The 22988-nt window shown below is 26.4% G+C and overlaps 2 protein-coding genes and 1 non-coding gene across 12 annotated transcripts; all 3 read right to left on the reverse strand.

The window, feature by feature from the left end:
* Nucleotides 1-1589: 1589 nt before the first annotated feature.
* On the reverse strand, nt 1590-9742 carry LOC107993176 (ras GTPase-activating protein-binding protein 2). Of its 3 annotated transcripts, none has more exons than XM_062077014.1 (9): nt 9523-9742; nt 8233-8413; nt 7982-8162; nt 7447-7821; nt 6937-7371; nt 6609-6795; nt 6227-6486; nt 5990-6149; nt 1590-5788 (listed from the first exon to the last, which is right to left on the reverse strand). In XM_062077014.1, the coding sequence occupies exons 2-9, from the start codon at nt 8328-8330 to the stop codon at nt 5640-5642; spliced, it is 1845 nt and encodes a 614-aa protein (XP_061932998.1). In that variant the 5' UTR covers nt 8331-8413; nt 9523-9742; the 3' UTR covers nt 1590-5639. The 3 variants fall into 3 exon arrangements, with proteins under 3 accessions (XP_061932998.1, XP_061933000.1, XP_061932999.1); XM_062077016.1 differs by having other exon boundaries at nt 9437-9738; XM_062077015.1 differs by having other exon boundaries at nt 9149-9738.
* Nucleotides 9743-11530: 1788 nt separating this feature from the next.
* Nucleotides 11531-22957, reverse strand: LOC107993185 (RNA-binding protein squid). Of its 8 annotated transcripts, none has more exons than XM_017049477.2 (10): nt 22649-22957; nt 19378-19413; nt 18759-18799; nt 18419-18546; nt 18090-18236; nt 17875-18006; nt 17562-17787; nt 14665-14736; nt 12955-13070; nt 12677-12772 (listed from the first exon to the last, which is right to left on the reverse strand). In XM_017049477.2, exons 1-9 carry the CDS (start codon nt 22771-22773, stop codon nt 13003-13005), a joined length of 975 nt encoding a protein of 324 aa, XP_016904966.1. In that variant the 5' UTR covers nt 22774-22957; the 3' UTR covers nt 12677-12772; nt 12955-13002. The 8 variants fall into 8 exon arrangements, with proteins under 8 accessions (XP_016904963.1, XP_016904961.1, XP_028520311.1 ...); XM_017049475.2 differs by having other exon boundaries at nt 17520-17787; XM_017049474.2 differs by lacking the exon at nt 12955-13070 and having other exon boundaries at nt 11531-12772.
* LOC114576907 (small nucleolar RNA snR61/Z1/Z11) lies at nt 18309-18376 on the reverse strand. Its single transcript, XR_003696439.1, has one exon. It is a non-coding gene; the product is annotated as a small nucleolar RNA snR61/Z1/Z11 (small nucleolar RNA).
* Nucleotides 22958-22988: the final 31 nt, after the last annotated feature.

The raw sequence follows: 22988 nt of genomic DNA on the forward strand, positions 1-22988 counted from the left end.
AAGTTAAAAATGTATGAGGTAGATGCATCATAATTCCATACAAAAATTAAGCTTATTGTTAGTTCAATAGTAATTATAACTATAGATCATAAAATGATCGTAGATCGCTGAATCATGTAAGACAATATCGAAATTGTGATAATTTAACACGATGACAAAGTAAATAAAATGGCACAGACAAGTATCCTCCAATACATTTACTTTCATACAAGTGAAATTCTCTTCGTAATGTCAATCAACCGATATGCTTGCTTTTATTTCTTATTAATTATTAATTATGTCACACAATCACTTAGTCAGAATTTCGAGATATAGATTTAATTATATATATATATATATATGTACATTAATTACATATATATATATATATATATATATGTATGTGTGTGTGTGTGTATTTTTTTTTTGAAAAGAATAAAGTTCCTTATACATAACATAGTCATATCATATTATGCGTAAAAATTTACTTAAAATCTATACCATAGATTTATTTCTATAATTCGAATTTTTTTTTTTTATAAAATACAAATCATTATTATATTTTATTATAAGCAACATATAATACGAAATTGTTCGTTATTTCAATTAGTTTCTATAAAACTTTAATATTCTACTCAAAATGTTACATATACAATCAAATTATTATTTATACGCTCACTTCTATTTAAAAAATTGAAATCAATTTGGCAATATATTTTATCTGAAAAGTTAAAATATCTTAATACGATATTAATCTCGACATATATATTAGAAAATTGTTAGAACAGCTTTTTTTTATTTAACTCATTAATAACATATGTTTATATTTTGTTTTGTTTTTTCGGTATCATACTGTCGCAATTTCATGTTCGATTAACCAGGTCATTGTTATAAAGAAAAATTTTAATACGAATAATGATAAAGATCTATCACATTTATATTCGTTCAAGAATGAGAGTAAATTAATTTAACTTTAATTGAAATAACAGAACTTATATCACAAGATATATAGAAAAATTTGTATGTATGTTCTTTGTAAATAAAATATTTTATATGTACATGAATTGATTAAATAATTCACCATAATGGAATTAAAATTATATTTTATGAATGTAGAACATTTTTTTCTTTTCTTTTTTTATTTTTATTTTTTTTAATTTTTTTATTTATTTTTTTTTTTTTTTATTTCAATACATTTATTCGAGTTACTTCAACATGTAATAAAATTAAGTAAATTTTCCCGATATATTCTTGTATAAAGAAAGAAGCAGAAATACTTTTCTTTTTAATTTTTGCTTCTTACATACTTTTATTGACAAAAGATAAAATAATAATATTATAAACAGAAATTGACTATTAACGAGATAAATAATACTTTACTTTAAATAAACGCTAAGAACTTATTTAATAATTTTTTATTATTAAATAAATTAAAATACCATTCTAAACAATTGCAAATAATAACATTTATTAAACGTTATCACTATTAGATAATTATTTTTAGACTTACACACATAAAATATTTAACTTAAATATGCAGATCAAGAATTTCATTGAAACTTTAAAGAAATGGTGAAATATTTTTATAAATAAAGAGATACTAATAGGAATTGGTAGTAAGGTAGGTATATTATACTAAATGCAAAAAGTTACAATACATTTGATGTTTGTTTTTTTTTTTTTCATTTTCCTTTAACATTATTTCTTTTTTTGTCGTAGTAACGTTGACCATGGTTGTACACACAAACTGGCCTGGTAGACCGAAATAAAAATGTATACTACAAAAATTCACAACTTATTATTCGCCATCCTCTAATTATTATATTGTTATAATTATTTGTGTTTCTTCATATTCCTTTCTTCGCTCATTATATTTATCTTTTTTTTTATTATTATTATTATTAATATTATTATTAATAGTCACTTAAAACGAAAACATTCACACTAAAAATTTGCAGAGCTTTCGTTCAGGTATAAAGAGGTGATCTCGCGCATGCGTGGCTTCTGAACACTTTGTTTTTAATACAGTTATACATGAGATGCATATTGATATATATATATTTATATATATATGTACGTATATACCTAAAGGTACAAATGAACTTACTTAAAAACTGTATTTACATATTGAAAATTTAACTAAAAGGAAAGATCAAAGTGCTACGTTCTACTTGTCGAAGTTTGTGAGAAGGAGCTCGTTAAAATATTTAGCCATAAAAATTCGTAATTCCTTTTTACGATTATTCTACGATTTAAATAGGAAAAACTTAGCAACTGATTCGATGCTTAAAATTATAGTCATAATGATAATATCATATCATTGTTTGAATATATAAAATTTGAATATACTGCTATTTGTACAATTGAAAATATTATATTTTCAATTATAATATTGAGATAGAAGGGATATAAATATTTTAAATCCATAAATATTAAGTTGAAATAAATAAATCGTTTCTTTTACGATGATCGTTTTCATTTTTAATAAAATTCATCTACGAAAATTGGCTGGAAAATTCTTAATTTACGAGCATACTTCGTGAATATTTTAATTATTCGACGAGACGAATAATTTGGCCAACTAATTACGCGAAATTACCTCTTTATCCATGACCGAGACAAAGCAGCATCATCGCGATATATAATATAAAACAATGTTTTAGAAACATTGAATTTTGTTACACAAAATACTTATGTTTTACCGTGTGAAACTCTGCTTAAATAAAATTACATATATACCTTTGTAGAAAGGTGTTACATCAAAAAGTATAAAACAAAGACCACACGTCGTTCGCCAATAATTCTGCTTTATCCCGGACATAGCACTTGTAACGCATTCGATTACAAACTATTGCGGATGTTTAATGTAGACTACGTAACAATTTAATGGATTAATAAGAAACGTAAATAATTACTTTTCACATGTTCTCAGCCTTAATATCGTAGCATTTTAGTCGCCGTGCACTTTGTAGTTTTTTTCTTTTTTTTTTTTTTTTGCCAAATTCGATATATTAGTTAATTTATCACCATCAACATATTGTTATCACCTCTGTGTTCTCAGCACTATTAAAAACAGTTAATTTTTGTCCATTTTTAATCTGTATTTTCATCTGTGCACTTGGGTTAGGGCGAGGTGTACATGTACGAGATGGCACATAAATTACTATGCGCTACCACTGTTATCACGATGTTGGTAGTTTTGTATTACTTTTTACTTTGCACTCACGATTCTTCTACATTGTTGCAATGTTGGTTTGAAAATCTTATCCTGATTACTCGATGACTTATAATGCGATGAGAATTTAGAGAGAAAAAAAACGATATTTTTGGTTAACAAAAATAAAAGAAAAAGGAAGAACATGACAAATAGGCCAGAAAAAATATATCGCCCTGTCTCTAATAATCGCAGGACTCATCTTGCAAACTGTTTCTAGAAATTCGAAAATATTTCTAATATTTTTTTTTTTCTTTTTTTTCTTTTTTGATAAACACATAATTCTTTCTCTCGTTCTCTCTTTCTCTCTTACATCCACACACATCCCCTTTCGTTCTCTTTCTCTCCTTTGTTTCATCTGCCCTAGCACCTTTATACGGACACATGTCGAAAATACAGATAGGAAAATACTATCTACATATTAGAGTACTTACAAGAATTAAAATATTTCTCAATTCCATTCGGTGATATAGAATAAGTGCACGTGCTGAATTTATTTTTTTTTTGTATATAAAAGATAAGTTAAATCGTCAATCTAATTTCACTAAATTGTTGTTATTACTTCATGCGAATAAAACTATTCATTCATACGACAAATATACGTAGATTGAGAAACATTTAAAATTGTATCTTAGTGCCAGAAAACTAACACAATCTTCTTCAAAAAAATATTTATACGTATTATTTCGATCTCATTATCTCATTGATATGGAAGTATAATATCGAAGAAAAGAGCCTGATGAAAGAAGTTTATAATATTTTTATATGAATATTTATCACTTTTGATCGAACTTTGAAAAATTGCTATTTACGTATGTATAATCATTACAAGAATAATACTAGCTATGTTAGTAAGCGGGCAAATTTTTTTGTTCAATATTATACAACGTTAATTTTCCAATAATTTTCTGTAATTACGACATTTTGCATTAAGTCAAGATATTTTGTGTTGTTATAATGGTACTAGGTCTCTCTATTTTAGCAGCGCACTGCGCGAGTTCTGCGATCACTAGAGACTAAAGACTATTGGAAATTATAGAATTCTCAATAAATTGTACTGAACTATTCAAGTTTAATTTTGAAATAATATTGCCCTTCTTTATGATCTAAAAGAAAGAAAGAAAAAAAAAAAAAGGAAAAAAAAAGAAACAAAAGATCGACAAAAAGAAGTGTAAATAAGAAAGAGATGATGATTAACATAAGAAGAAAAAGCAAGAGCTTAATATGCAAAGATACATATGGAATAGAAAAAAAAAAAAAAAATCGAACAAAAATTAGCAGATTGGAACAAAATAGAGCATAAGCGACACGCGGATGAATTAGGAAACGGCGAGACCAGCTGCAGTCTAAGGATACTGCCCCACTATCAATCGATACCGGTCGATTGATAATTGGCCATGTTTTGTGAAAAAATCGACTGTGTCTTTTTGTATGCGACCACAGAACAGCCGCAGTTCTCTACTCGTTAACCAACACCGACCAACTACCACCTATAAACATTATTGCCGACTTTCTACATGTAGGTGGAACGTTTTATCGGCAGTCAATGAATTAACTCGAGAGCATATGAAATGTACGATATTTCATAGTTAAAACGATTCGTATCCTCTCGTTTTAATTTCGTTTAATTTGGCTCGTGACTTACTTATACGAGAGCGGAATTCGCACCGCTTATGTCTCCTGAATACGATTGGCAAACGAAGAAAACTAAAAGAGCGACGTATGACTTTCATCATAACATTTATCCAATAGAAAACAAAAAATATGTTACCAAATCCTAGTTCGATATATATTATATGTGTATGTATATATGATGTATATTTCTATCGCTATATCTTGTTTTTATATGCCATATATGGTTTTCGATAACGTTTTCTTAATTCAAGTTTTCTTCTGCATTCTATCACAAAAATTGGCAACAATTTTCTTTTTTGAATATATTGGCTTTTAAGAAACGTGGGCTACGTATTAGGAGACAAAAACACACCCATATCTCAAAACAGGATATCACACGTCGCTCTGTTATACGTACATATGCAAATGGATGCAGTTTTGTTTTCATCGTAAAGTCTTGTAAATTGTCTGACGTCGATGTATGAAGGACGAACTCGTAGTCACTTCATCAAATATCCAACCTATTAAGTTGAATGTTCAATGAATTATTTTATTAAATCATTATTCCTTATCCACAAACACGACGAACTTAGCATAAATGCGATAATCCTATTCGAGTTCGTATTCCATACAATTTGAGCTGCGTCATTTATAGTTGTTGCTTGACAAACGATGCAAGCGATGTTTAAGCGTAAAAGGATAGCGCCTTTAATCACGTTATGTTGCATACGAAATAGTCCTGGATTTTGAGTTTAAAAATGAGAATGATAATTATATATCGATGACCGAAGAAAAAAGAAACTGGGGTGTGCCTTTAACATTGCTTGAAGTATTAGCGGCGGTTTTGGTAACTTAAATTGCTTGGATTACCAGATTGCCGCATTCCACCACCTCCCCTTCCACCATCACCCCCTCGTGAAAATCCTCCACGTCCACCTCTTGTACCATGTTGACCACCTCTCATCATTCCTCCAGGTCCACCTATAAAAAAAATATATATATAATTAAAGCTCACAATAATTTAACTATAATACAACTATGAATCATTTAATTTATGTTATTTTGTATTATATTATATTAAATATTTACATTTTATATTTTATATTATGTAGCTATTACGTTTATTTAATATTAAATATAATAAAATCATTTCAATCTATTATGTAAATTTTTATTACGTACCCGGACCACGTTGCTGTTGCTGTTGTTGTTGTCCGCCCATTGCTCTCATACTACCATCATTCGAATTCAATCGACCACCGCTGCCCTCCATTGTTCTAGGCTTAACTTTTTTTTCTTCAACATTTAATTTTTGTCCATTCTCAGCAGGATAATAAATTGGCTAAAATTAAAAAAATATATAATGAATCTTTTAATTGATTAAAAGAAATATTTTATACAAGAAAAAAAAAAACTAACCAAATTCTGCAACACTTTGCTAACAACTTGCTGATCTTCAAAAGTGATAAATCCATAGTTAGGCACTTTTCCTGTATTATTTCCTTGTGGACCTTTGCACCTATCATTTGATTTACTGTGTATACGCAACTCTACCACTCTACCATAAGATTCAAACACTTGACGTAAATCATCTTCTGATGCATTGTGCGGTAAATTTCCAAGAAAGAGTTGATGGGCATCGCTATATTGGCTTTGTCTTGTTCCTCGACGATCGCCATCTAAAGAATTTATTATTTATAATATGAATATTATTAATTGTTAATAATATTATGAATATTATTATGAATGTAATATAAAAAAATAAAAAATATTTATTTATGTTCTTAATAAACGTCTTTACCTCGTTGCACTGCCCCTCCTCTTGGAGCTCGTTGTTGTTGATGTTGCTGTTGCTGTGGTTGTTGATTACCAACTCTATGAGTTTGTTGTTGAGGCGTGGAAACACTAGTTGATGTAGAAAGTGTAGGTCCACTATTAGTCGGATGTAATGGTGATCTATCGTCTAAACGTAAGTTTGTCAATGGAGGCTGAGAACAAATGTTATAACGCATTTTATATTTATATTTTGTTATAAATATCCAATTTATATATATATATTATTATATATATATCATAAAATAAATGAGATATTAGTTGTTAAAAATAATTATCATAATTAAAATATATACCGGTGACATAGATAATTTGGGGGCTTGAGGGCTGGTAGCTCCGGTAGTACTGGGGAATGATTTAACAAGATTAGCATATGTTTTCGGCCCACTACTAGTTACATTTGTATTTGCCACTTGATGTTCTGGTTCAGATTCTTGTACAGATGTAGTAAATGTTTCAGTTTCAGGTTGTTCTCGAGTCTCATTTGATTGTACTTGTGGTTCATTTTCCGTTTGTTGTTGCTGCTCAGTAGTGGAATCCAATTCTGTTTCTTGTACAAATTGTGTTTGTGATGTAGTTTCAGTTATATACTGATGTTGTTGAGCAGGTGGTGGAGGCGGTTGTTGTTGTTGCTGTTGTTGCTGCTGCTGTGCAGGTGGTGGTTGTTGATTGATCAATGGTGTTTCTTCATGAACCGATCCATTTAGTACTTGTTGCATTACGGGATGTACCTAAAGTATTAAATCTATATAGTGATTGAATTGAATAGAATGATTTAAATAATTTAATCACAATACTAAACTAACATGAGTTTGTTGCGGTGGTGGAGCATAATATATTTGTTGCTGCTGTTGTAGTACAGGTTGTTGTGCAGGGATAAGCGGTGGCTGAGCTTGAGGCTCAGTAGATGCAGCTGGTGCTGAAAGTTGCTGTCCTCGATTTTGATGTTCATCTTCTTCCGGTTCAGAACGACCTCCTTCTTCCCCTTCCCTCTCTCCAGATTCACCTACACCTCCTTCTACAACACCTACATCTGTTTCCTCTTCATCAGGAAAGATCAAATCTTGATAACGAAATATATCATTATGTACATAGTATGTTTTTGGTGCTTGTATAGCCAAAACAAATGTTTGTGTAAAACGGCGCATTGGTTGTCCAGCATTGGATAATTCTCCAGATACCTATAAATAATTTAATTATTAATAATAAATTTATTATATATTTTTTTCAATTTTTAAATATTAATCATAAATTAATATTTTAAATGAATGTAATAAAAGATAATAAAAAAAATATAAAATAATTAAATTTCTTATAATCATTAATATCATTATATCTTACTTGTACAACAACACCATTTTCAAGAGTTAATTGTGAATCAACTTGACTTATTTTAGCATGACAATCTCGAAAATTTAATTGTTGAATTTTTTGATGTATTTGCTTTTGGCCAATTGCAGGAGTAGACTCTCTATTTGAATCTAATCCTCCATGTACAAAAGAAGAATGTTGATTATAGAATCTAAAATTATAATATTTTTAGTAATATGAAATAAAAATACAATTTTTTTTTATAAAAATTATTAAATTACCTATGGAGATGCGCAGGAGCCTGATTAAGTAAAGTATAGTATTGTCGGACAAATTCACGACCGACATTTTGTGGAGAAGGGGATGCCTCCATGACCATTTTCTTATTTCTAACTTCTAAAATAGTACTTTGCTTAAACAGCAATAGTATGTAATAATCGTGAGAATTAAAAGTTTAGATTTCTGTAACAAAAAAAAAATACTCATAATGTATTATATTGTTTGTATAAATATACATTTTTGTCATATAATATCATAAAATATATAAATATTTTAATTAATTTATTTAAAACTAATAGTAAACATTTAAATCATATATAGTAATTGAATTCAAAACAAATAATTTGAATTAAATATATATATATACTTATATATTCACATATATATGTATATATATATATTATATATATATAATATATATAATATATATAAAAAGATATAAATGTATTTAAAAATTATATGTTAAGTAATTTATTATATATTTTTTATTTATTTATTATATAAAAAATATTCATATATATAAATACAAAATAAACATAAAAACTGATTATAAAAAACAAATATATATAATCAGATAAAAATTAAAAATATGCACATTAATCAAAGTGGCTATCTATGGATATCACATGAGAATAATGTGCTTAAAATTAATTTTATTAAATTGTTTTGAAACAATTTCATTATAAAAATTATGATATTTTAGATTAGAGCAATTCATGCTGTTATATATAATTTTTTATATGAGAAATAAAAACAATAATGTTAGAACATAAATATGTATTAAAAATGTATGTAATAAAATGTTTTATAATTTCGGTAATTTCTGCATTAAATTATAATCAAAAACATATACGATTATAAAAACATGTGCTTGCGTAAATATAAAAATTACGAGAATCTCTCTTGCAAAGCAGTTACTTGAAAACAAAAATCTGTAGATCATCTTTCAACTCGTGTGCTGTGCGAAGTGCGAGGTCGAGGGCAAAGGGGCCGCCCGGTTGCATGAGCAAGCATGGCGATTTTTCTTGATCTGAGAAATAGTAACGCTAAACTTCTCAGCGTAAAATTTTAATAAAATATTTCAACAAATATCATTTATCACAAGCATCAAAACTTTCAATAATTTTAAAAATAATTTACGAACTACAAATTTAGTTAATTCGTTAACAATGGGCAGCACTCTTCACAGTCTCATATCATGCTTGCCTTCCTGGTACGGTCTCAAGTCTTCCCTATGAGGAGTCGAATCAAAGAACATCGGCAAAGCCGATTTTATGGCGTTATACACTCACCCGATGGAATCACTTATGCGCGACACAACTCACTGCTTTTCCCGGCAAAACGAGATGCTTCGACGAAAACAGAAAGTTTTCACGAATAACAACAGTCCACAATAATGTTAATTATAAAAACAGTACAATGTATGAGTCCTCCAAGCACCTTGATGTCAGCACATGCAGCGGAACCTGCACAGAAGCACCGGTCGTATAGAGATAAACGACTCTCTTACAGAAGCTGACTTCTTAGCCAAGCTATGCGGATTTTACAGGAACTACATCATCAATCGAATAAATTCCAGAAGGGTACTTCCTTGCACTTACTAAATCGCTGATTGGTTATTTCATTTTTCATATGAAAAATCAACCAATTATAAGATAGCTTAAATAGAAAAATTCTATTGGACTAAACATATATATACTGATCCAATACAACTTTTATTCTATTGTAAATGATGCATTATTGGATAATTTATTAAATAAATCACTTTAAAATCAACTTAATATCTTATAATATATATTTATATACTAATATATAAATTGTTTTCCATAAATTATATTTATTTTATTTTATATATAAAACAATTGAAATTTTAAAATGATTGTATTAATAGCATAATTTACGTTTTATTTTTTATCATTTATTTACTTTGATTATATATATAACTATATATATATAACTTTTATCTTTCCAATTTTTGTTTAAGATTAAAATATGATTGTTAAAAATAATTATTATAATTATTTGTATATAATTAATAATAAAAATAATATATTTTTTAGAAAATGACTTTTATTTTATTACACTTTTAATTTAAAGGAAATATTTAAAAAAATACTTAAAACTATAACCTGAACAAATCATAAAAATATTATTTTTATTATTTTTGTGAAATATTTTTATATTTATTTTTATGTGATTGTATATTAATAAATAATATTTATTAAAAATAATAAGTAAAAGTAATTTAAATATTGTCCTATAAAAGTTTTATTAAAATATTATTTATTTATATTTTTTCAGAAATAATTTTATTATTTTATTATATTAATACTATTCAAACTATTATTAATAAATAATAACTAATAACATCAAATAAATCTAGTGATCTGAATAATAAAATCTTTAATTTAAAAAAAAATCATGGTTATAATTTGTAAATTTTAACGAACAATTTTAAACAATAAAATAAAAATTAATACATATTTAAACAAAATAAACAAAATTAGATCTTAAGCAATATTTTTAATTTTTTATATACAATATTTTATAAAAATAAAAATTTGTAATATTTAATAATGATTTATAATGAAATGTTTTCAATAATTTTATTTAATTATATACCAGAACATTAAAAATTATTAATTTTTAAGGTTTAATTATAATAAAACAAAGTATTAGAATACATAATACATTTAATTATATAAAGTACACAAATGAAAAACTCATAAAATTTACATACCAAAGAATTTTTACAAATAAGTGAAACAAACTTAAATTGTATGTTATGAAAATTATCTTAAACATTTCTTTTCTACGCGGGGAAAACAAATATTTTAAAATTGATTTTTTATATATTATTCTCCTAAAAATAAATTTCATAGTTTATTTTAATATTATATTATATATGTTTTCATACAATTGAATTTTGTAAAATTTTATTCTGTATTAAAGCTATTAAAAAATTCTTTAATGATCAAAATATTTTGTAATACAAGATAAGTAAAAATATCAAATTCCCCATTTTATATACACATCAAGATAGAAATTCTCTATATTTTTTAAATAGAAATTAGTAAGCAAAAAATATCGTTTAATGAATCATATAAAAAATTATAAAACTTAATAAATTGAAATATACTTTCTTAATTAATAGAAAATTTAATTGAAATATATCTTATTTTCTACAATTTAATTAGACAATAAGAATTTATACAATACTATTCAATGAAAATATTTAATATCATTGAGAATGTATTTTGTACATTTCATTTTAAACTGTGAAATTAAAAAAAGGCAATATTATTTTTTGTCTAATTTTTTTTAATGTAATACTTTTGTGACATAGAACAGTGTTGAATTTGAGAAAAATACAATATTTTCTTTTAGTTTAAAAATCTTATTACGATGTTCTTTGCCTAGAATGAAACTATCGATATATAAATATAATGTACATGTGTTGTTCTTGAGTGTAGAATAAAAACTGAAAGAATACCTAGCTCGATGCATGTACTGTGGTAGAATCAGCAAAATATTGTTTGTAATACAAATTCACTAAATCCTCGTGTCAGTCTTATTTAAATCTAATGTATAGATGTTTATCACTATATTTTAATGAAATATTGTGTACATATCATTTTCCAAAAATTAAATTATTAGGATCGGTTAACACAAATACAAACATACGCGGTATATATTATGTACACAAAATGAATTTATTTTATCCTATTCTTCTTACCAATAAGGAAGCAATAATCTTTTTACCTCTTATTTCATACCTCACACAATCATTATAAACAACTCGGTACTTTTCATTTTTGTCTTATCGTAGCCGTGTAAAAAGTACATTGCCTGCTTACTCTTCTATAGTGGATCTCCTCTTATTAAGTTTAGTTTATAGACAAATTAAAATAATCTTAATGTTAAAAATAGGGACAGGTTATTTTTTAATAGTCCCAAGCGATGAATGAGAAACTTGATTGTTCCTAATATATCTGTATTTAAATTATTTCCTATCATCTTTTGCTTTCCCATTTGCACAAAAATATTACGTTACAATACCTCATCGTAAGGCATATCATCGATGTAATCATCCATACATTTGAAATAATCATTATGCTGTATTTATATTTATGTCAGCATATAATTTTAATATTTTTCAAACGTACTATGTTACAAAATTGCCTTACGTTGAATAACGTAACGTACTAACAGTAAAAAATTAGTGATAAATAAGATGAAATGAGGAAAGAGACCAATGTGAAATATGAAGTATTTTCCACTTTGTACAAAAGGGTAAACGAGAGATGGAAGAAAGCATTGTGTACCTATATATATATAATATATATATGTATATATGTTTGCTTTTGTTGTCTCCATAATACAGATGTATTGCTAGACGCAAAATATGAAGCTATTACAGTTTTTGTCGTGACTCCTGATGATTCATTTTATTTTGCGGCAGTAGTCTGCGTTGTTGAAAATCTTGCTGAAAGTGACGTGGTTTAATGGAATGATGATTTAACGAGTGATGAGATAGGAAACCTGAAAAGAAGAATAAATATTTAAATGTTTATTATATTGTTTATATGTAATATTTATATTATTATAAATATCTTTATTGTGGAACCACATGAAATCATTGATAATGCTCAACATAAATGACACTGGAAAAGGAAAAGAAAGGTTGTTGAATTTATAGATGTCAGGAAGCTATGATGACTCACCAGCGGTTACAATGCGAATTGCATTGCGGTCGCAATGAATGATTTCCATTAATAGGGTTGGTGCCTTTGGTTCTGACGACCACCTCCCCTCTGCTTTCCGCCGTAGCCTGAGCCTCCTGAAACAATATCCACGATGTACGTTAGTCCAGCAACTTGGATATATCTCTCCGCTTTCTTCTTCCCGTAGTTTTTTTCTTTTCTTTTTTTTTTGGAGAAATTAGAAAAGATTAACTACAAAACGATTTATTTGTAGAAATTACCGCACGCACACTTCTATTAATAACAGAATAAAATACGAAATAATATATATAGATATACAGACTAACGTAATGGATATAAAACTACGAAGAATCTACATAGAGGCTACAGGCTAAGGTAGTAAGCTGCAAGGCTGCGTTCTGATTCATACTCTCCTTTTCTCCTTACACATTTCTGGGATCTGCATATGCTGAAATACTGAAATCTTCATATTGCTACACTGTATGTATATTTAAAAAATTTCAACTTACTTAAATAGTTTATAATTATTTTGCTAAGGCTTTATTTTAAACTTATATTAATAATTCTTATATACTATTATCAAAACATAATTTAATATATCATTAATATTATAATAATTTAAATTGCTTTGAATAACCAGAAATGTTTAAGGTTAAGGATATGAAAAATGAAAAAGATGAAATGAATTTAGTATCAGCATGAAAAATAATTTTTAATTAATTATTAATTTTAATTTTAATTGAGTTGTATGCACAAAATAATATTATTCTATATATATTTTTTTCAGAAAAATATCTATAAAAATATATATTTCATAATATAATCTATATTATTAATTATTAATATCTATAAAAATATATATTTCATAATAATTCAAAAATATACAAAATATACAAAAAAAAATATAATAATTTATTAGTATATTATAATTTTAAATCTTAAAAATGAAAAATTTCAAATGAAACTTTTTTTAATTTATATTTCTATATCATTAGCGATATTATGACAATTAAATTTTTGATTATATATTAAATAAATGTGCAAAAAATATAATTTAAAATATTTTAAAATAAAATACTAGCATTTATAATTTAAACATAAAGATTTAAATTAATTCAAATAAATTATGAATTTATATGCATTTTTTATTAAAATTAATAAAATTAATACTTTTAATACTTTTTGTGCTTACAAATTCATTATTAAAATTGTTAGATGATTATGATACTATTAAGAACATTAAAAAATATTTGTATGTATTAGAAAACTATCAAATTATATAAAATATTTCAATTACAAATTTCTGAAAAATGGTTAAAAAAATTAGAATAAATAGATATTAATTCAAGTATATAATATAATAAGAAAAAATAAAATAAAAATATTATTAAAAATGATATAAAAATAAAGTATTTGTATACAGATACACTTAATAATATATATCCATAATTGCTGAAAATTTATTCTTATTAGTATCGTAACTATAAATGTAAAAAATTTCATATGCTCACACGTACATGTACACACATACTTAAGAAAGAAAATAAAGGGAAATGATGAAGGAATCACATAAACGAAAATAAGATGCAAAGTAGTATGGTTGATGAAAAATATTTGATGAATGAATGTGAATTTAGAAATTGGAATTTTGCTAATAAAGTAGAGGACACGTTCGGGAATACAAAATAGAGAAGGAACGCTAATGCGTACCTTTACCGCGTGCACCACCGCGCCCACCACTGTAGCCACCATCGTAACTACCACCGCCATAGCCATAGCCGTCTGCGTTTCATGGAACACACGGTATAAGAGACAAATGGGGTCAGTATAAACCGGCAATTGTGCTTTTATAGAATAATATATCTATGATAATAATAATAATGATCGCCGGTGTACAATATATTTAATACATAATATATATTAAATACAATTATATTATAAAAAAAAATTATTAAATTTAAACTTTAATATTAAATATTTCTTCTTATAAAAATATAGTTCAAATTATATTAAATCTGTATATTATATGAATTTAAAACAATATTCAACAATATTCAACAATATTAAGAAATAATCTTATCTTCCAAAGGGTTTATTGTTTGCACATTTAATATGTAATACTAGTGCAGAGGCTGTTCATAAACTTATGTATCGAAAAATACTATGATTTTATTATACCGTTAACATGAAGTGGCATGCACTTAAACTTCTTATGACGAAAAAGTTTAGTGTAATAATTTATAATTATTTGCCACAGTCCCAGGAAAAAAGTGTGTGCAGGGTCGAACACGCAAATAGATATATATGTAAGTTTATCGTGGACTTGCTATTGTGTTTTTAAAGATTTATTTTTATTTAGTATATATAACAGAAAATAATTTTATAAATTATAATGAAAACAATATTCATTTTTTTGTTTTCTCTTATGAAAAAAAAAAATTATACTAAAAACAATGAAACATAATTAAAAAAAAATCAAACACAATTATTGCAAGTATTGATAATTATTATCGTTTAAAGAGTGTGTTAGTTTTATGAATGAAGTGGTTATGTGAAATATGTGAAAGCATGCACATTAGGATTACGTGGCAGGACTTGAAAGCAAGGATTGGAGGTTTAATATACCATATCATACGACATTGTCCTGTATAAGTTTTGCTTTTATGTTCTCCACACATTTAAAGTTCACATATAACTATGTTACAGTGACTATATGTGTTGAAGTTAGCAAGTCTACAGAACTTAAGAGTTATAATAAATATATAAAAGAATTTATTTCATGAATTCATTGACATTAATCAATGAACATATGAAATCAATACTTTTTGTATAATATTTTATTAATAAAATGATTTTTTATTGTAGTAATTCTTAATAAATATTAAGAATTAAAAAAATGATTATAAGATGCAGAACTGGAAAGAAGATTAATAGAACAGCATTATTCTCTTCTTTATATATACTATCTGTAAATGACATTTTTAATTAATATTATTTAAATTATCTATATATCTATTTTGTTATTTTATGAACGTATTTAGTGAAAACAACCAAATTTGCATGTTTTTTACTGGTTTTCTTTCCAGCTCTGCATATTATATTAATTAAATATATATAAAGAAATTAAATATTTTAAAGAATGTTAAAAAATTATAATCTTATTTATCTTCACACATTCACTGTTACATATTATATGATATCCTGCTTTCCTGAATTTAATGTCGTTCATATGTATGTGTGTATATATATGTATATATAAATTAAATATTAATAAGGTATTAAAAAATTTAACTTAGGAAATTGTTAGAATTAATAAATTATTTGATCACAGCTCAAAAACAGCCAACCCTCTGGAAGTAGGGGTTTATCTTTCGGATTATGTTATTTTTTTTAATATTATACAATATATACTATACATTATTTTTATAACATAAAAATGTAAAATATATTTTAAAACAAAAGAACATAATCCGAATGTAGTTCCTATATATGAGCTGCTGGTTTACTCTCTTAATTTTATATAAATATATATATTTTACATTTATTTAATTATATTTATAATTAATTTTTCAATACTTAAAATTTAATATAAATAATATTAAAAATAAAAATCCGCTGATTTATCTGCAAACCAGCGCTCAATTTGCAGTATTAATCGTATCACATTAATTTTATATCATTTAATATAATTTATACTAATTTATATAATATTAAATTAATATTATACTATACCAAGATAAATAATTTAAATTTATATAATATAAATAAAAAATTTTCTATAAAATTTTACTTAAAGAAAAATTTTATAGGAGGTATGGATAATTAAAACTTCGTGTCAGGTAATTTTGAAAACCTTATTCAAAATTTGATCATTATTTTTTTAAACTCGTCCCATATGTATATAGCTCAAAACATTTATTGAAAAGATAAAAAGATTAATTTTTTTAAATATTAATATTTCGTTATAGTTTCAATCTAAAATTATTTTTCAATATTATTAATTTGAAATTATTAAATTAAATTAATCATAAAAAATTCAAATATTTGTTATTAATAAAATTTAAAATATGAAAATATATAATAACAATAACAATAATATATAAGTTATAATATATAAGTATTTTAATAAAAAAACATTAATATATTATATTAAATTATAGTTAATAACAAGAATTTGTTTTAAAATTACTTTATACAAAATTTAGGTTTATGTGTATAATAAAAAAATTATTATATATATATAATATATCAGGTTGATATTAATTAATGATTTATAAATATCAGTTGATATTTTAAAAATTTTAATGATTTTAAATATTAATAGAAATCTATATTATTTAAAATATTAGAAAATTAATAAAATGCATAAAGGATAAAATAAATAATAAATAAAATATAATACTTGTAATAATTATAATATTATGTTGTTTGCCAAATACATTGGGACGGTAGCAGCAAAAAATCATCTGCTACTGATTATTAGAAAAAAGTGAAATTAAATTCATTATAATCCTACACAGCGATAAGCGCGTGTAAGTTCTTTTAATAATAATCAATAAAATTACCGTATCCACTGTAGTCGTAACCACCATAGCCGCCGTACCCACCGCCGTAATAATCGTAGCCTCCTCCGTATCCATCATAGCCACCGCCATAACCGCCTTGTCCGTAACCGCCGCCATAACCTCCTCCGTATCCACCTTGGCCCCAACCACCTTGACCACCAAAACCACGTCCTCTACCTCCTCTTCCGCCACGGCCGCCTCGACCACCAGCACCGCCACGCATACCTCCCATGCCATCAGGTTTTGGTGTTGCTTTTTTCACATCAACCTATTTAATTTATCCAAATATATTAATATTTTTTTCTGTATAATTTTTTTTAAAATCAATTAATTCATTTATCGATGCTACACGTACTTCTTTACCATTGATTGTCTGCTTAGGTGTTTTCAATAATTCATTTACTACTTGTTCAGATTCAAAAGTAATGAAGCAAAATCCTTTCCTTTGGTTCTTTGTCTTGTCAAATGGCATTTCCACTTCAACAATCTACAACAAATATTTAATTTCATTATATTTTTATATTCTAAAGAATAAATAATTTTTATAATAGAAAAAATTAAAATATTTACTGTTCCAAATTGAGAAAAGAAATTTTTGATATCATCATCCGACAATTCCGTCGAAAGACCACCAACAAAAATTTTACCATGTCTAGCCTTTGCTTTCTTAGGATCGACTTTCTTATTATTAATTACATGGTCACCAGCTGCCATAATCTAAAATATAAATGATTTTTATGAAAATTTATTTTTTTATAATTTTAAGAATTGGTATCTGCAAATAATTTTTTTTCAGAAATTGGAATATCTTCAAATGATTTCAGTAGCAGAACTGGTCATAATTATCATCATATTAATCAAATATTGTTTTTATACAACTTATTATTTCATAATTTTACCTTATCTAACGATTCAGCTTTTGCAAAAACAATAAAAGCGAATCCCCGCGACCGTCCCGTATTAGGATCTGTTTTGACATTAATGCTTTCAATATCACCATATGTACCAAAGTGATCCCTTAATTCCTCTGAAAATTAACGTGCTTATTTAAAATTTTAGTAATTAAATTTATTAATTATTTACACCGTTTAATTTTTATGAAAACTCAGTATTAAGTTTGATCTCATATGATTGATATCATCTGAAGGTGTCCTAAGTAAAATAACATCATAGTTTATAAATATTATATAATAATAATAATATTATAATTTTTAAAATAAACAAATAAAAAATACTCACTATCTGTAGTTTCCCAGCTTAATCCACCCACAAATAATTTCCTATAAAAAATAAAAATGTTATGATATTTGATTTAAGTCAATTTAAGAGAATTTTTTTTATATAAAATATTATATATTGTCAAACATCTTTTAAAGAATCAATTGTAGAGACTAAGAGAAATATAAAATTAATTAATTATCATTTATTAAATTATAAGTTTGCATTAGATAAAATAAGATAGTTTCAGATCAAAATAGTTTGATGCTGTAATGCATTTAGAATAAACTTCTATTACTTATAACTTAATAAATAAGTCTTAGTCATTTTTGTATATCTTTGTATATTTTGTATAACTTCATTTTTATTTTTTATAATCAATTCTTTAAAGATGTTCCACAAATATATCATTAAAAAAATTTAAATAAAAATTATAACATGTAAGACTATTCATTTATAAATAATTTTTAAATGATATTTATATTTTAATTTTTAATTTTAATTAAAACAAAATTTTCTTCTAATCATAAAATTATTAGAATTTAAAAAGCATGCTTTTTGAACAAACATTTATTATCATATAAATTTAAAACTAAAATTTAAAACTAAATTTATAATAACAATAATAAAAAAAATGTACCTATCATTTAAAGAATCCTGATTACCCCCGGTTGACCTGCAAAGCAATGTAATATATTTTATTATAATGATCTTTGAAATTTATATAAATATTTTAAGGACTAAGTTTGAAGCAAAAATTTAAATTTTGTTACAAATTATTTCCATTTATATTTGAAAAAAGGAGTTTGACTTGACCCCTGGAAAAATTAGAATATAAGTTAAAATATTAAAATTTAATATTGACAATATATAAGAGATGCAATAGATCAATAATATATTATTTGGAAAAAGGGCTGGATAAACTTTTAAAAGACATTTTGGTAAGGAATTTTTTCAATAGGTAATGTACGTAATTTATTAAATGCTTCTTATGTATATAAATATATAATATATACTCATGTATATATAAATCATGTAAATTTAATCTATAATCAATTAAGTGACCTACATTAATGTCTACTTTAAAATTTGGAATAAATAATTTTGCGAGAATAAAATTATCTTAATTTGATAGTTATGTATATTAATAAGGACATAAAATTACCTAGAATAAATGAACTCACTGATATAATCTTATTGTATGAAAATTATGTTTGTCCTTAATAAAAAAAACAGGATTATGAGAAACAACCATGAGAAGACTGCTTTGCACACCACATAGACCTTGATTTGAACTTCAGATAAATATATTTATCAACAAAAATTAAAGGAAAAAACTTGGAAAAAAGTAGATATGTAAAAATTAACGCATTGAGAGAGCAAAGTACTTTTCACGATGTTCATGTGAACCCGAACAATAGTTATAACTCCAGTTGACATACAGCTGCTCCTAAAGGAAATAAAATTTATCTTTTCCAAGTTGAACTCTGACTGCTGATTGGCCCAAAGAATTGACATATGGTAGATAGACTGCAACTCTATTAAAAAGCTAAAAAAATTGTTTCCATATTACAAGTTAATGATGGTCACTTCTTGATATTTTTTAAATATCTATATGCACATAATATTTTGTTTATTTATAGTATATTTATATATGTATAGTATTTCTCTCTTTTTGTTTATTCATCAGCAAAATATTATATTTCAAGTCCTGATATGCTTTTCAGCCTTTTCATACACAAATATAATAAGCTGCAATTTTTCACTTTTCTGGCAGTGTGATGATAGTTGTCTGTACTTAGATTGATCTTTTCATATATCATCTAGGGCTGGTGATAAATACCGTAGGCACCAGTCACTCGCCGGTAATCAGTTGTTGGTCGGGTCACGGTTAGCCGGTTGCGAGCCGCCCGCCATAATCGCACTGGGTCGTTTGCCACCTGCAGATCAAGCCACATAAACTGGGTTAATGGCATTCCGACCTATAGGAGTTTTTCGCATTGGCCCTAGTGACTCTGTGCTTTGATCACGCCCAAACAGCATTGACATCTGATCAGAAATTACTCTACGCGTGACCCAGCAGGCAAGTGTGTGTCTGTGCGAGACTTATTGATCTGACGTAATTGACTCGACTTCCAGTGCTTGTGTTGTGACGAAACATGACGGACTTGAACTTGAAGTAGACTTCTCACAATAATTCAGACTCAGAAGTCAATCATAAGGCTTCACGGTTCAGTTCACAGATCCCAGGTAAGCGTACATATTGTCAATCATGAAGAATTGACTAACCAGAATTCTGCTGCAATGAATCAATGAGGAAGACTCAGCTGGCCAAAAATGCATTTCAAAGTTTATGCTCTATAAAAATATTACAATTATTATTTGCGTAATGTGTAGAAATTTTTATCATTGATGAAATAACTTCTTTTTATCATTTACAAAACTAGAATAGAATTAACTAGGAAGGAGAGCAGAAATAAGGAGTTTACACAAAATTACAAAATTTTAAACAGATAAATGTATACCTCGCAACAACAGCACTTATAAAGTTAAGATACTTATTATTCATATATGTATATAGTTACCTTATTATAATTTTGCAATAAAGAACATGCAATATTTACTTTTGATTTTCTCTTTTACTGTATAATAGACTGATATAATAAATAAGAAAATGCCAGCTTTAAGTTATTTTTTGTTACTTCATACATATATATCACATCCTTTAACACGCATTTGTACTTCTGGTATTTGGGTGAGAGGAAGCATACCTCCAAATTTTGTTTTATGTATGATAATGATAATATAATTTTGTATTTTATTTATTGTTTATAAAAAATTTTATAACAAATATAAAAATTATGTATTTTAATAAATTTGAAGGTTACATCTTCTTTCCCAGTATCAATTCAAGTAGTTCTACAAGTTACAATCTAAAGTAGCTTACCCATATTGCAAAAACATACCCCATACTATGTAAGAGTTTGTGATAATCCAAAGCTGTAGGGATATAAAGAAAAAAAAAAGTCGAATCCCTTAGGTATAGACTAAAAATGCTGTGATAGTAGAAGAAAGTAAAAACGAACGTATATGCGACATTACAAAATATTTACATAGACTGTGTCCGTACATCAACATTGACATCTAAATTCGTCGATGAGCAAATCGTCCAGCTTGAGATCTCGTTACGCTGAAAAAGGGGAAAGGCAAAGTGCTCTGCCCTACCACCAAAAATTCTTACAATCTATTAATAATTCTAATAAACATCACGACAATTCTAAATAACCAAAGATCATTACGCATTACCCTCCCTGAATAATCTATATACTCATTACATTTATGATATATTATTTAACGTTCTGATTTGACGCATAAATGCGTGTTGTGTGTGAAAAACACGAGGACGTGATACGATGTATTAGTGACAAAAAATTAAAAAAAAGATGTACCCAAGCAAAGTGTATCAAATCTATATATAAAATTTTTTGATTAAGCATAAAAATTTATTTTTTCTTTATAAACTTTACAACAATGCGTGGGCGCGCCCTTTCTGAACTTGCGGCCGGCATTCCTTTCAATTTGACCGACTCACTTCCTTTTATTGTTATTTATTGTTGGTTTTAGAAAAAATGATTGATACCTAGGATTTCTTTATACTGCAGCAATATAAAAGAAGTTAACTGCAATACTAGGAACGCTCGCTTTAGAATTGATGGGAACGGATTACAATTTTTCGGGACCTCGCGCATCCGCCATTTTGTCATCGCGACAATCGTATCGCACAAAGCAACTCTCGTTTGGAAGCTTTATATTCCCGCGCGTTCTAAGTACCAAGTGAATCGAAATCGATAATTTTGTAAAACGACGTTTTATTTAATCACAAGATCGATATTAAAGATGAAAAGGGTTACCTTTCCTCTTGCGATTCTTGGCCATTTTCTGCGGCGTCCCCGCCGCCGTTCTCTGCTTCGCCGTTCTGCTCGAAGTTTTGATCGGCAATATCTTCGCTGAAGTCCTTATTCTCCTGATCGGCCATAGTTTATTATATTTTATTTTTATTATTTTTATGAAACACTTAAAACACAATTATAAATCGCGTTTTAACGTAGTAATTAAATACACTACACGAGCTAACAACACTCTCACGTCCGTACTGATCGGCCGCCGAATGGAGAAGGGAGAGGTACGACTTGCGCTCAGTTTGACTCAGGAGATTCCGCGCAAAGCATCATGGAATCTCTTTTACTTCCC

The sequence above is a fragment of the Apis cerana genome, linkage group LG7 (genome assembly GCF_029169275.1).
Source record: "Apis cerana isolate GH-2021 linkage group LG7, AcerK_1.0, whole genome shotgun sequence".
Taxonomy (NCBI): Eukaryota; Metazoa; Arthropoda; class Insecta; order Hymenoptera; family Apidae; genus Apis; species Apis cerana.

What these genes read in the sequence shown, in the direction of transcription:
- LOC107993185 (XM_017049472.2), bottom strand. Translation starts at nt 22,773, where the DNA reads ATGGCCGATCAGGAGAATAAGGACTTCAGCGAAGATATTGCCGATCAA. An exon ending in CAAGAATCGCAAGAGGAAAG is followed by an intron (nt 19,414 to 22,648) that starts GTAACCCTTTTC and finishes ATTGCTTTGCAG; the next exon opens with GTCAACCGGGGGTAATCAGG. An exon ending in TTACGACTACAGTGGATACG is followed by an intron (nt 14,737 to 17,519) that starts GTAATTTTATTG and finishes CATGAAACGCAG; the next exon opens with ACGGCTATGGCTATGGCGGT.
- LOC107993176 (XM_062077014.1), bottom strand. Translation starts at nt 8,330, where the DNA reads ATGGTCATGGAGGCATCCCCTTCTCCACAAAATGTCGGTCGTGAATTT. An exon ending in GCTCCTGCGCATCTCCATAG is followed by an intron (nt 8,163 to 8,232) that starts GTAATTTAATAA and finishes TTATAATTTTAG; the next exon opens with ATTCTATAATCAACATTCTT. An exon ending in AGGAGGGGCAGTGCAACGAG is followed by an intron (nt 6,487 to 6,608) that starts GTAAAGACGTTT and finishes TAAATTCTTTAG; the next exon opens with ATGGCGATCGTCGAGGAACA.